General features: G+C 47.5%; 1 protein-coding gene across 1 annotated transcript in view; it reads right to left on the reverse strand.

Annotated features, from left to right (window-relative positions):
• The window catches only part of LOC139402755 (NBAS subunit of NRZ tethering complex-like), a 283,040-nt gene that overhangs the window by 198,561 nt on the left and 71,270 nt on the right, over positions 1–13,209 (reverse strand). Inside the window, exons 19-21 of the mRNA XM_071146672.1 lie at positions 8,408–8,486; positions 6,171–6,275; positions 2,633–2,769 (exon numbers count right to left, since the gene is read on the reverse strand). Of these exons, the coding sequence (XP_071002773.1) occupies positions 2,633–2,769; positions 6,171–6,275; positions 8,408–8,486 (321 nt within the window). The remainder of the gene's footprint in view (positions 1–2,632; positions 2,770–6,170; positions 6,276–8,407; positions 8,487–13,209) is intronic.

Consider the following 13,209-nt stretch of genomic DNA (forward strand, 5'->3'; position numbering starts at 1 on the left):
CTCTCAAAGCACTTCATGATGACGGATGTGAGTGCTACGGGGCGGTAGTCATTTAGCTCAGTTACCTTAGCTTTCTTGGGAACAGGAACAATGGTGGCCCTCTTGAAGCATGTGGGAACAGCAGACTGGGATAAGGATTGATTGAATATGTCCGTAAACACACCGGCCAGCTGGTCTGCGCATGCTCTGAGGGCGCGGCTGGGGATGCCGTCTGGGCCTGCAGCCTTGCGAGGGTTAACACGTTTAAATGTCTTACTCACCTCGGCTGCAGTGAAGGAGAGACCGCATGTTTTCGTTGCAGGCCATGTCAGTGGCACTGTATTGTCCTCAAAGCGGGCAAAAAAGTTATTTAGTCTGCCTGGGAGCAGGACATCCTGGTCCGTGACTGGGCTGGATTTCTTCCTGTAGTCCGTGATTGACTGTAAACCCTGCCACATGCCTCTTGTGTCTGAGCCGTTGAATTGAGATTCTACTTTGTCTCTGTACTGACGCTTAGCTTGTTTGATAGCCTTGCGGAGGGAATAGCTGCACTGTTTGTATTCGGTCATGTTACCAGACACCTTGCCCTGATTAAAAGCAGTGGTTCGCGCTTTCAGTTTTACACGAACGATTACACAGACACACAAAGAATTTGAAATTCCACAGTGTTCCATCACAGCAGCAAGATCTGTGACCTGTTGCCACGAGAAAAGGGCAACCAGTGAAGAACAAACACCATTGTAAATACAACCCATATTTATGTTGATTTATTTTCCCTTTTGTACTTTAACTATTTGCACATCATTACAACACTGTATATAGACATTATATTTGAATTGTCTTTATTTAATTTGAAACTTCTGTGAGTGTAATGTTTACTGATCATTTCATTTTATTTAATTTTAACCACAGATCAACATCAGTGTCCTGGGCACAGACCAACATCCCCAGACTGACATCAGTGTCCTGGGCTCAGGCCAACATCCCCAGAACAACCACAGTGTCCTGGGCCCAGGCCAACATCCCCAGATCAACCAGTGTCCTGGGCCCAGGCCAACATCCCCAGATCAACCACAGTGTTCTGGGCCCAGGCCAACATCCCCAGATCAACCACAGTGTTCTGGGCCCAGGCCAACATCCCCAGATCAACCACAGTGTCCTGGGCCCAGGCCAACATCCCCCAGACTGACATCAGTGTCCTGGGCCCAGGCCAACATCCCCCAGACTGACATCAGTGTCCTGGGCCCAGGCCAACATCCCCCAGACTGACATCAGTGTCCTGGGCCCAGGCCAACATCCCCCAGACTGACATCAGTGTCCTGGGCCCAGGCCAACATCCCCCAGACTGACATCAGTGTCCTGGGCCCAGGCCAACATCCCCCAGACTGACATCAGTGTCCTGGGCCCAGGCCAACATTCCCCAGACTGACATCAGCGTCCTGGGCCCAGGCCAACATTCCCCAGACTGACATCAGCGTCCTGGGCCCAGGCCAACATTCCCCAGACTGACATCAGTGTTCTGGGCCCAGGCCAACATCCCCCAGACTGACATCAGTGTTCTGGGCCCAGGCCAACATCCCCCAGACTGACATCAGTGTCCTGGGCCCAGGCCAACATTCCCCAGACTGACATCAGTGTCCTGGGCCCAGGCCAACATTCCCCAGACTGACATCAGTGTCCTGGGCCCAGGCCAACATTCCCCAGACTGACATCAGTGTCCTGGGCCCAGGCCAACATCCCCCAGACTGACATCAGCGTCCTGGGCCCAGGCCAACATCCCCCAGACTGACATCAGCGTCCTGGGCCCAGGCCAACATCCCCCAGACTGACATCAGCGTCCTGGGCCCAGGCCAACATTCCCCAGACTGACATCAGCGTCCTGGGCCCAGGCCAACATTCCCCAGACTGACATCAGTGTCCTGGGCCCAGGCCAACATTCCCCAGACTGACATCAGTGTTCTGGGCCCAGGCCAACATCCCCCAGACTGACATCAGTGTTCTGGGCCCAGGCCAACATTCCCCAGACTGACAGCAGTGTCCTGGGCCCAGGCCAACATTCCCCAGACTGACATCAGTGTCCTGGGCCCAGGCCAACATTCCCCAGACTGACATCAGTGTCCTGGGCCCAGGCCAACATCCCCCAGACTGACATCAGTGTCCTGGGCCCAGGCCAACATCCCCCAGACTGACATCAGTGTCCTGGGCCCAGGCCAACATCCCCCAGACTGACATCAGTGTCCTGGGCCCAGGCCAACATCCCCCAGACTGACATCAGTGTCCTGGGCCCAGGCCAACATCCCCCAGACTGACATCAGTGTCCTGGGCCCAGGCCAACATCCCCCAGACTGACATCAGTGTCCTGGGCCCAGGCCAACATCCCCCAGACTGACATCAGTGTCCTGGGCCCAGGCCAACATCCCCCAGACTGACATCAGCGTCCTGGGCCCAGGCCAACATTCCCCAGACTGACATCAGTGTCCTGGGCCCAGGCCAACATCCCCCAGACTGACATCAGTGTCCTGGGCCCAGGCCAACATCCCCCAGACTGACATCAGTGTCCTGGGCCCAGGCCAACATCCCCCAGACTGACATCAGTGTTCTAAAAACTATCAACACCAATAGAAAACAATGAGTGTGTGCGTCGCTCTCTCACCAGGCCTCCGGCAGCAGGATGGTGTACTCGTGTGGCGAGGTGGTTTCTGGGAAGTTGAAGAGGATAGCCAATCGGTGTTGGAGAAGCTCTGCTCCATGATAGGTGAACAGGATGTCCAGTGCCTGGACATTACTCTCCTAGAGGTATAAAACAGGACATTAGAAAAGAGGAAGTCAGAACAGAGACAAAGATGGATTTTAACCTCTTTGATCTCTAGGGGCGCTATTTCATTTTTGGATAAAAAACGTTCCCGTTTTAAGCGCGATATTTTGTCACGAAAAGATGCTCGACTATGCATATTCTTGACAGTTTTTGAAAGAAAACACTCTGAAGTTTCAGAATCTGCAAAGATATTGTCTGTAAGTGCCCCAGAACTCATTCTACAGGCGAAACCAAGATGATGCATCAACCAGGAAATGATCAGAATTTCTGAAGCTCTGTTTTCCATTGTCTCCTTATATGGCTGTGATTGCGCAAGGAATGAGCCTACACTTTCTGTCGTTCCCCCAAAGTGTTAGCAGCATTGTGACGTATTTGTAGGCATATCATTGGAAGATTGACCATAAGAGACTACATTTTCCAAGTGTCCGCCTGGTGTCCCTGCGTCGAAATTGGAGCGTAAAGCCAGGTGCAATTATTTTTCCATTTGAGAGCAAGGAGAAACCAGGCTTCCACGAAGGATATATCATTGAAGAGATATGTGGAAAAACACCTTGAGGATTGATTCTAAACCACGTTTGCCATGTTTCAGTCGATATTATGGAGTTAATTTGGAAAAAAGTTCGCGTTTTGAGGGCTGAATTTTCGTTTTTTTTTTTTTTTTTTTTTTTTTTTTTGGTAGCCAAATGTGATGTACAAAACGGAGCTATTTCTAATACACAAAGAATCTTTTTGGAAAAACGGAGCATCTGCTATCTAACTGAGAGTCTCCTCATTGAAAACATCAGAAGTTCTTCAAAGGTAAGTTATTTTATTTGAAGGCTTTACTTGTTTTTGTGATAGTTGCCTGCTAAATGCTAACGCTAATGCTAACGCTAATGCTAACGCTAAATGCTACGCTAGCTAGCTACTGTTACACAAATGATTGTTTTCCTATGGTTGAAAAGCATATTTTGAAAATCTGAGATGACAGTGTTGTTAACAAAAGGCTAAGCTTGAGAGCTAGCATATTTATTTCATTTCATTTGCGATTTTCATGAATAGTTAACGTTGCGTTATGGTAATGAGCTTAGGTCTATAAATAGAATCCCGGATCCGGGTTTGGTCGTCGCAACAGGTTAACAAACCCATTTAGCTACAGGACATTCAAAGCATAATCAAACGCACCCCCCCCCCCCCACACAAAAAATATATATATTAAAAAATAGATTAGGTAGAGGGAAAACATATATTTACAGTGCCTTGCGAAAGTATTCGGCCCCCTTGAACTTTGCGACCTTTTGCCACATTTCAGGCTTCAAACATAAAGATATAAAACTGTATTTTTTTGTGAAGAATCAACAACAAGTGGGACACAATCATGAAGTGGAACGACATTTATTGGATATTTCAAACTTTTTTAACAAATCAAAAACTGAAAAATTGGGCGTGCAAAATTATTCAGCCCCTTTACTTTCAGTGCAGCAAACTCTCTCCAGAAGTTCAGTGAGGATCTCTGAATGATCCGATGTTGACCTAAATGACTAATGATGATAAATACAATCCACCTGTGTGTAATCAAGTCTCCGTATAAATGCACCTGCACTGTGATAGTCTCAGAGGTCCGTTAAAAGCACAGAGAGCATCATGAAGAACAAGGAACACACCAGGCAGGTCCGAGATACTGTTGTGAAGAAGTTTAAAGCCGGATTTGGATACAAAAAGATTTCCCAAGCTTTAAACATCCCAAGGAGCACTGTGCAAGCGATAATATTGAAATGGAAGGAGTATCAGACCACTGCAAATCTACCAAGACCTGGCCGTCCCTCTAAACTTTCAGCTCATACAAGGAGAAGACTGATCAGAGATGCAGCCAAGAGGCCCATGATCACTCTGGATGAACTGCAGAGATCTACAGCTGAGGTGGGAGACTCTGTCCATAGGACAACAATCAGTCGTATATTGCACAAATCTGGCCTTTATGGAAGAGTGGCAAGAAGAAAGCCATTTCTTAAAGATATCCATAAAAAGTGTCGTTTAAAGTTTGCCACAAGCCACCTGGGAGACACACCAAACATGTGGAAGCAGGTGCTCTGGTCAGATGAAACCAAAATTGAACTTTTTGGCAACAATGCAAAACGTTATGTTTGGCGTAAAAGCAACACAGCTGAACACACCATCCCCACTGTCAAACATGGTGGTGGCAGCATCATGGTTTGGGCCTGCTTTTCTTCAGCAGGGACAGGGAAGATTAAAATTGATGGGAAGATGGATGGAGCCAAATACAGGACCATTCTGGAAGAAAACCTGATGGAGTCTGCAAAAGACCTGAGACTGGGAACGAGATTTGTCTTCCAACTAGACAATGATCCAAAACATAAAGCAAAATCTACAATGGAATGGTTCAAAAATAAACATATCCAGGTGTTAGAATGGCCAAGTCAAAGTCCAGACCTGAATCCAATCGAGAATCTGTGGAAAGAACTGAAAACTGCTGTTCACAAATGCTCTCCATCCAACCTCACTGAGCTCGAGCTGTTTTGCAAGGAGGAATGGGAAAAAAATTCAGTCTCTCGATGTGCAAAACTGATAGAGACATACCCCAAGCGACTTACGGCTGTAATCGCAGCAAAAGGTGGCGCTACAAAGTATTAACTTAAGGGGGCTGAATAATTTTGCACGCCCAATTTTTCAGTTTTTGATTTGTTAAAAAGGTTTGAAATATCCAATAAATGTCGTTCAACTTCATGATTGTGTCCAACTTGTTGTTGATTCTTCACAAAAAAATACAGTTTATATCTTTATGTTTGAAGCCTGAAATGTGGCAAAAGGTCGCAAAGTTCAAGGGGGCCGAATACTTTCGCAAGGCACTGTATATATATATAAATCAATAAACAGTTGATATACAGCACCGGTCTAAAGGTTGGACACATCTACTCAAGGGATTTTATTTTTACATTGTAGAGTAATAGTGAAGACATCAAAACTATGAAATAACACATATGGAATCATGTAGTAACCAAAAGTAGTCACACAGAGAGAGAGAGAGAGAGAGAGAGACAGAGAGAGAGAGAGAGACAGAGACGACAGAGAGAGACAGAGACGACAGAGAGAGACAGAGACGACAGAGACAGAGACGACAGAGACAGAGACGACAGAGAGACAGAGACGACAGAGAGACAGAGAGACAGAGAGAGAGACAGAGAGAGAGACAGAGAGAGAGAGAGAGAGAGACAGAGAGAGAGAGAGACAGAGAGAGAGACAGAGACGACAGAGAGACAGAGACGACAGAGAGACAGAGACGACAGAGAGACAGAGACGACAGAGAGACAGAGACAGAGACGACAGAGACGACAGAGACGACAGAGACACAGTGTAAGGGTACAGAAGAAGGGTTTACCCTGGCGTAGGTTCTGGCTGACAGAATGATATTCTGGTTCCGGAACTTCTTAAAGAACTCTGAGTCATATCTCTGTTCTGCAGCATCGGGACCACCTAATATATCCTAGAGAGGGGGAGGTAGAGGGTGAACGGGGGAGAGAGGGAGGTTACAGAGAGCTGGTAGTCCCATCCACCACACTACCAGGTGGGTGGTATAGAGGAGATGGACCCACTGGTTGTCCTATAGGTTACAGAGAGCTGGTAGTCCCATCCACCAAACTACCAGGTGGGTGGTATAGAGGAGATGGACCCACTGGTTGTCCTCTAGGTTACAGAGAGCTGGTAGTCCCATCCACCACACTACCAGGTGGGTGGTATAGAGGAGATGGACCCACTGGTTGCCCTCTAGGTTACAGAGAGCTGGTAGTCCCATCCACCACACTACTAAACAGGAAACAGGTTTGTTAACTTGGTGTAGGGCAGACCTTAACCACTCTATTAAAACAATAAAGTGTTAAAAATACCCATGTTAACAAATCCACAGATGAGGCTATTTCACTCCACACTGCCCTCACCCACCTGGACTAGAGGAACACCTATGTAATAATGCTATTCATTGACTACAGCTCAGTGTTCAACACCATTTTGTTCCCTCCAAGCTCATCACTAAGCTAAGGAACCTGGGACTAAACACCTCCCTCTGCAACTGGATCCTGGACTTCCTGACGGGCCGCCCCCAGGTGGTGAGGGTAACAGCACATCCACCACGCTGATCCTCAACACAGTGAGCTGGTTATCAAGGGGCAAAGTATTGACACGTGTTTTTGAAATGAGAGACGAGCTTAAAGTTTTCTTTACTGACCATAATGTCTTGTCTGAGCGCTTGATGATGACGAGTTTCTCACACGACTGTCTGGGGGATGTTTTTTTCTCTTCTGGATGATCTGAATCTACGATTACTCTCTGCAACTATATTCAGTGTGCGGGACAAAATTGAGGCTGTGATTAAGAAGTTGGAGCTCTTCTCTGTCTTCATTAACAAGGACAACACACAGGTCTTTCTGTCATTGTATGATTTGTTGTGTGCAAATGAACTCAAGCTTACGGACCATGTCAAATGTGATATAGTGAAGCACCTGAGTGAGTTGGGTGCGCGATAAAGCAGGTACTTTCCCGAAAACAGACGACACAAACAACTGGATTCGTTATCCTCTTCGTGCCCTGCCTCCAGTCCACTTAACAATATCTTAAACAGCCTCATTGATGTTGCAACAAGCGGTTCTGTGAAAAATTGAATTTAAAATCAGAAGCCTTTGCCTTTGGAAATGTGTCGAGACAATGATGCCCTTTGCAACCACGTACCAATGTGAGAGAGGATTCTCAGCCCTCACTAGCATGAAGACTAAACACAGGCAGAGACTGTGTGTGGAGAATGATTTAAGACAGACTCTCTCCAATGCAACCCAACATTTGCAGAGTTATGTGCATCATTTCAAGCACATCCTTCTCATTAACCTGTGGTGAGTTATTCACCATTTTTGATGAACAAATAAGATCAGTGCTTAAGATAATTAAATAAAGAGCAACATTATTGATTGTTATTATATTATTATTTGTGCCCTGGTCCTATAAGAGCTCTTCGTCACTTCCCACGAGCCGGGTCGTGACAAAAACTCACACTCATTCTTATGTTTAATAAATGTATCGTATAGTGTGTGTGTAGTGTGTGTGTGTGTGTGTGTGTGTGTGTGTGTGTGTGTGTGTGTGTGTGGGGCAGGCTTACAATGATGGTAAAAAAACAACATTTGAGAGTGCACTGACCCTGGTGCTAGAGGGGGTACAGCTGACCCTGGTGCTAGAGGAGGTACAGATGGAGGTTGAATGTTTGAAGGGTATGGGATGATAAAACGTTTGAGAACCACTGCTCTCGAGGTTCAGTACAGGTAACTACAGTCTCGCTCCTCCTCGCGCCACTCAGCCACACACAAGTCACAAACACACAGCAGGCCCCTCCTACCAACCCCATTCCTCTCTCCCTTGGTTCATGCATTAATATATATTTTCTGTTGCTTCCCCCACTCGGATCGGACCCGAGCGGGTCTGATACGGGGTCGGGTCTGGTCGTCTTCGGGTCCAGTCGGACCTGTCCTCCATATTTTAAAACGTTATTTATTCGGGTCCATGGAGGAAAAGTCTCAGGTCCATTTCAGAACAACTTTTTTTGGAGAAGAGAAGAGCTGTAGTTTGCGGTCTTACCTCGTAGGTGGCCAGGCGGTCCAGGTAGCACAGCAGCTTCAGTCTGCTCCGACACAACTCCTTCTGCTCCAGGGTCAACCTGCAGGACCGCAAAACAAACACGATGACCACGGAGACGACATTAAAAACACAGTAGTAAGCATTTCATTCTGACCGGAAGTCAACCACTCTTGACCCCAGAAACCCGAACATTGTAGCGTGTTCACGTATAAAACAAAACGCGGGTCATGACTGTAGTAAACGCGGGTCATGACTGTAGTAAACACGGGTCATGACTGTAGTAAACACGGGTCATGACTGTAGTAAACACGGGTCATGACTGTAGTAAACACTGGTCATGACTGTAGTAAACACGGGTCATGACTGTAGTAAACACGGGTCATGACTGTAGTAAACACGGGTCATGACTGTAGTAAACACGGGTCATGACTGTAGTAAACACGGGTCATGACTGTAGTAAACACGGGTCATGACTGTAGTAAACGCGGGTCATGACTGTAGTAAACACGGGTCATGACTGTAGTAAACACTGGTCATGACTGTAGTAAACACTGGTCATGACTGTAGTGAACACGGGTCATGACTGTAGTAAACACTGGTCATGACTGTAGTAAACACTGGTCATGACTGTAGTGAACACGGGTCATGACTGTAGTAAACACGGGTCATGACTGTAGTAAACACTGGTCATGACTGTAGTAAACACGGGTCATGACTGTAGTAAACACGGGTCATGACTGTAGTAAACACGGGTCATGACTGTAGTAAACACGGGTCATGACTGTAGTAAACACGGGTCATGACTGTAGTAAACACGGGTCATGACTGTAGTAAACACGGGTCATGACTGTAGTAAACACGGGTCATGACTGTAGTAAACGCTGGTCATGACTGTAGTAAACGCTGGTCATGACTGTAGTAAACGCGGGTCATGACTGTAGTAAACACGGGTCATGACTGTAGTAAACACGGGTCATGACTGTAGTAAACACTGGTCATGACTGTAGTAAACACTGGTCATGACTGTAGTAAACACTGGTCATGACTGTAGTAAACACTGGTCATGACTGTAGTAAACACTGGTCATGACTGTAGTAAACACTGGTCATGACTGTAGTAAACACTGGTCATGACTGTAGTAAACACTGGTCATGACTGTAGTAAACACTGGGGGTTGGACAGTTTCCAGCTTTCATACTATTTCTGTACTGTCGACAGAGTCGTTAACACTGACTGAGTAGTAAGCACTGAGTAGTAATCATTGACTAAGTAGTAATCATTGAGTAGTAAGCACTGACTGAGTAGTAATCATTGAGTAGTAAGCACTGACTGAGTAGTAAGCATTGACTGAGTAGTAAGCACTGACTGAGTAGCAAGCACTGACTGAGTAGTAAGCACTGACTGAGTAGTAAGCATTGACTAGTAAGCATTGACTAAACAGTAAGCATTGACTAAGTAGTAATCATTGAGTAGTAAGCACTGACTGAGTAGTAATCATTGAGTAGTAAGCACTGACTGAGTAGTAAGCATTGACTGAGTAGTAATCACTGACTGAGTAGTAAGCACTGACTGAGTAGTAAGCACTGACTGAGTAGTAAGCATTGAGTAGTAAGCATTGACTAAACAGTAAGCATTGACTGAGTAGTAAGCATTGAGTAGTAAGCACTGACTGAGTAGTAAGCATTGACTGAGTAGTAATCATTGAGTAGTAAGCATTGACTAAACAGTAAGCATTGACTGAGTAGTAAGCATTGAGTAGTAAGCACTGACTGAGTAGTAAGCATTGACTGAGTAGTAATCATTGAGTAGTAAGCATTGAGTAAACAGTAATCATTGACGAAGTCGTGTCAGAAATGTGATGACGATGGTTTTATCAAATTGATTAACTGTTTAATTATCACGATGATTAAATTACACATGTAACAACTAACTCATCGGCAATTTTGGGGAACCATGAAAAAGTAGCCGTTTTCTGAATTAACTCTAAAGATATAAATCACATTTCAGTCATTCATTAATTGTTCTTCTATCAGTCGCTTTCTAAATGTCGCAAAACCCTAGCATAAAATATGAATCAGCGATATACACATCGGCTTAATTATATATTTACTAACTAACTAACTAACCACACATTATTACATGCACAAACAGAATAGGTTACACATTGATTACTACATACTGCAATAAAAAGTCCCTAGTGGACTACACTAATATGATGGAACGGGAGGAGCATGTAAGAAAGAGCGGGAGAAAAGACAAAGGACTTCACTACACAGCTGAAAACTGCGCCGATAGAAATGCTAATACTTTGCACGTGAACAAAGAGGGAAGTCAAAATCAAAAGTAACAGTCAATATCTGATGTGGCCACCAGCTGCATTAAGTACTGCAGTGAATCTCCTCCTCATGGACTGCACCAGATTAGTTAGTTCTTGCTGTCAGATGTTACCCCACTCTTCCACCAAGGCACCTGCAAGTTCCCAAACACTTCAGGGGGGAATGGCCCTAGCCCTCACCCTCCGATCCAACAGTTCCCAGACATTTCAGGGGGGAATGGCCCTAGCCCTCACCCTCCGATCCAACAGTTCCCAGACTTTCAGGGGGGAATGGCCCTAGCCTTCACCCTCCGATCCAACAGGTCCCAGACATCTCTGGGGGGAATGGCCCTAGCCCTCACCCTCCGATCCAACAGGTCCCAGACATCTCTGGGGGGAATGGCCCTAGCCCTCACCCTCCGATCCAACAGGTCCCAGACATCTCTGGGGGGGAATGGCCCTAGCCCTCACCCTCCGATCCAACAGGTCCCAGACATCTCTGGGGGGGAATGGCCTTAGCCCTCACCCTCCGATCCAACAGGTCCCAGACATCTCTGGAAGGAATGGCCCTAGCCCTCACCCTCCGATCCAACATGTCCCAGACATCTCTGGGGGGAATGGCCTTAGCCTTCACCCTCCGATCCAACAGGTCCCAGACATCTCTGGGGGGGAATGGCCCTAGTCCTCACCCTCCGATCCAACAGGTCCCAGACATCTCTGGGGGGGAATGGCCCTAGCCCTCACCCTCCGATCCAACAAGTCCCAAACGTGCTCAATGAGTTTGAGATCCGGGCTCGTCGCTGGCCATGGCAGAACACCGACATTCCTGTCTTGCAGGAAATCACGCAGAGAATGGCTGGTGGCATTGTCATGCTGGAGGGTCATGTCAGGATGAGCCACTTGAACCACTTCCCTGTAACGCACAGCGTTGAGATTGCCTGCAATGACTATAAGCTCAGTCCGATGTGTGACACACCGCACCAGATCATGATGGACCCTCCACCTCCAAATCGATCCCGCTCCAGAGTACAGGCTTCAGTGTAACGCTCATTCCTTCCACGATAAACGCGAATCCGACCATCACCCCTGGTGAGACAAAACCGCGACTCGTCAGTGAAGAGCACTTTTAGCCAGTCCTGTCTGATCCAGCGACGGTGGGTTTGTGCCCATAGGCGATGTTGTTGCCAGTGATGTCTGGTGAGGACCTGCCTTACAACAGGCCTACAAGCCCTCAGTCCAGCCTCTCTCAGCCTATTGCGGACAGTCTGAGCACTGATGGAGGGATTGTGTGTTCCTGGTGTAACTCGGGCAGTTGTTGCCTTCCTGTACCTGTCCTGCAGGTGTGATGTTCACATGTACCGATCCTGTGCAGGTGTTACACGTGGTCTGCCACTGCGAGGACGATCACCTGTCCGTCCTGTCTCCCTGTAGTACTGTCTTAGGCGTCTCACAGTACAGACATTATAATTTATTGCCCTGGCCACATCTGCAGTCCTCATGCTAAGTAGTAAGCATTGACTAAGTCGTTAGCATTGACTAAGTAGTTAGCATTGACTAAGTCGTTAGCATTGACTAAGTCGTTAGCATTGACTAAGTAGTCAATTACACATGAGCAGAGACTCAGTACCTCTGTAATGGCCAAGTAAGGAACACAAATCAACAAGCACCAGTCACTGGATAGAAATCACAAATTAACCAGAGATGAACTCAAACACACGTCGTCATCACTGTAGTAAGAATTTGATTCTGAGCATAAAATCACACAGGATCAGAGGCTCAACCCGGACATCACTGGTGACCTCAAGATACCGACCACAGCTTCACTGCTCAGAGATCTGCCCACGGCTAACGCCACGCAGACACCAGCTCCGCCCGCCCACGCAGACACCAGCTCCGCCCGCCCACGCAGACACCAGCTCCGCCCGCCCACGCAGACACCAGCTCCGCCCATCCACGCAGACACCAGCTCCATCCATCCACCCGTCACCAGCTCTGCCCGTCACCAGCTCCACCCATCACCAGCTCCGCCCGCCACCAGCGCCGCCCGCCACCAGCCACCAGCGCCGCCCACCACCAGCGCCGCCCGTCACCAACGCCGCCCGTCACCAGCGCCGCCCGTCACCAGCGCCGCCCGTCCACACAGACACCAGCGCTGCACTAGCATATACACCCTTATATTGTACTAGTGAAATGGTGCTAGCTGGGGCTGACAGTGATGACTGGAAAAGAGCAGAATCAACAAGCCAGACAGTTGCAATGTGAGAAGGCGTTGACGTTGACCACTGTTATGTAAAAGCCTTTGACCCCAAGTGAGAATAGGTCCTCCGGAGACATGGCCCGGTGAGACACGGGCGCCGGTCCGCGGAGATGGAAAGAGAAATCCAGTCCGTGTAGTTCTGAGCCTTTTAGGTAAATCACTGAGGTAAATCCTGGATGGAAACACCAGAGGGACATAAAGCACGTCAGAGGAGAAGTGCTGGTGTTGCAT

Source organism: Oncorhynchus clarkii, unplaced genomic scaffold, assembly GCF_045791955.1.
Source record: "Oncorhynchus clarkii lewisi isolate Uvic-CL-2024 unplaced genomic scaffold, UVic_Ocla_1.0 unplaced_contig_6721_pilon_pilon, whole genome shotgun sequence".
In the NCBI taxonomy this organism is placed as follows: Eukaryota; Metazoa; Chordata; class Actinopteri; order Salmoniformes; family Salmonidae; genus Oncorhynchus; species Oncorhynchus clarkii.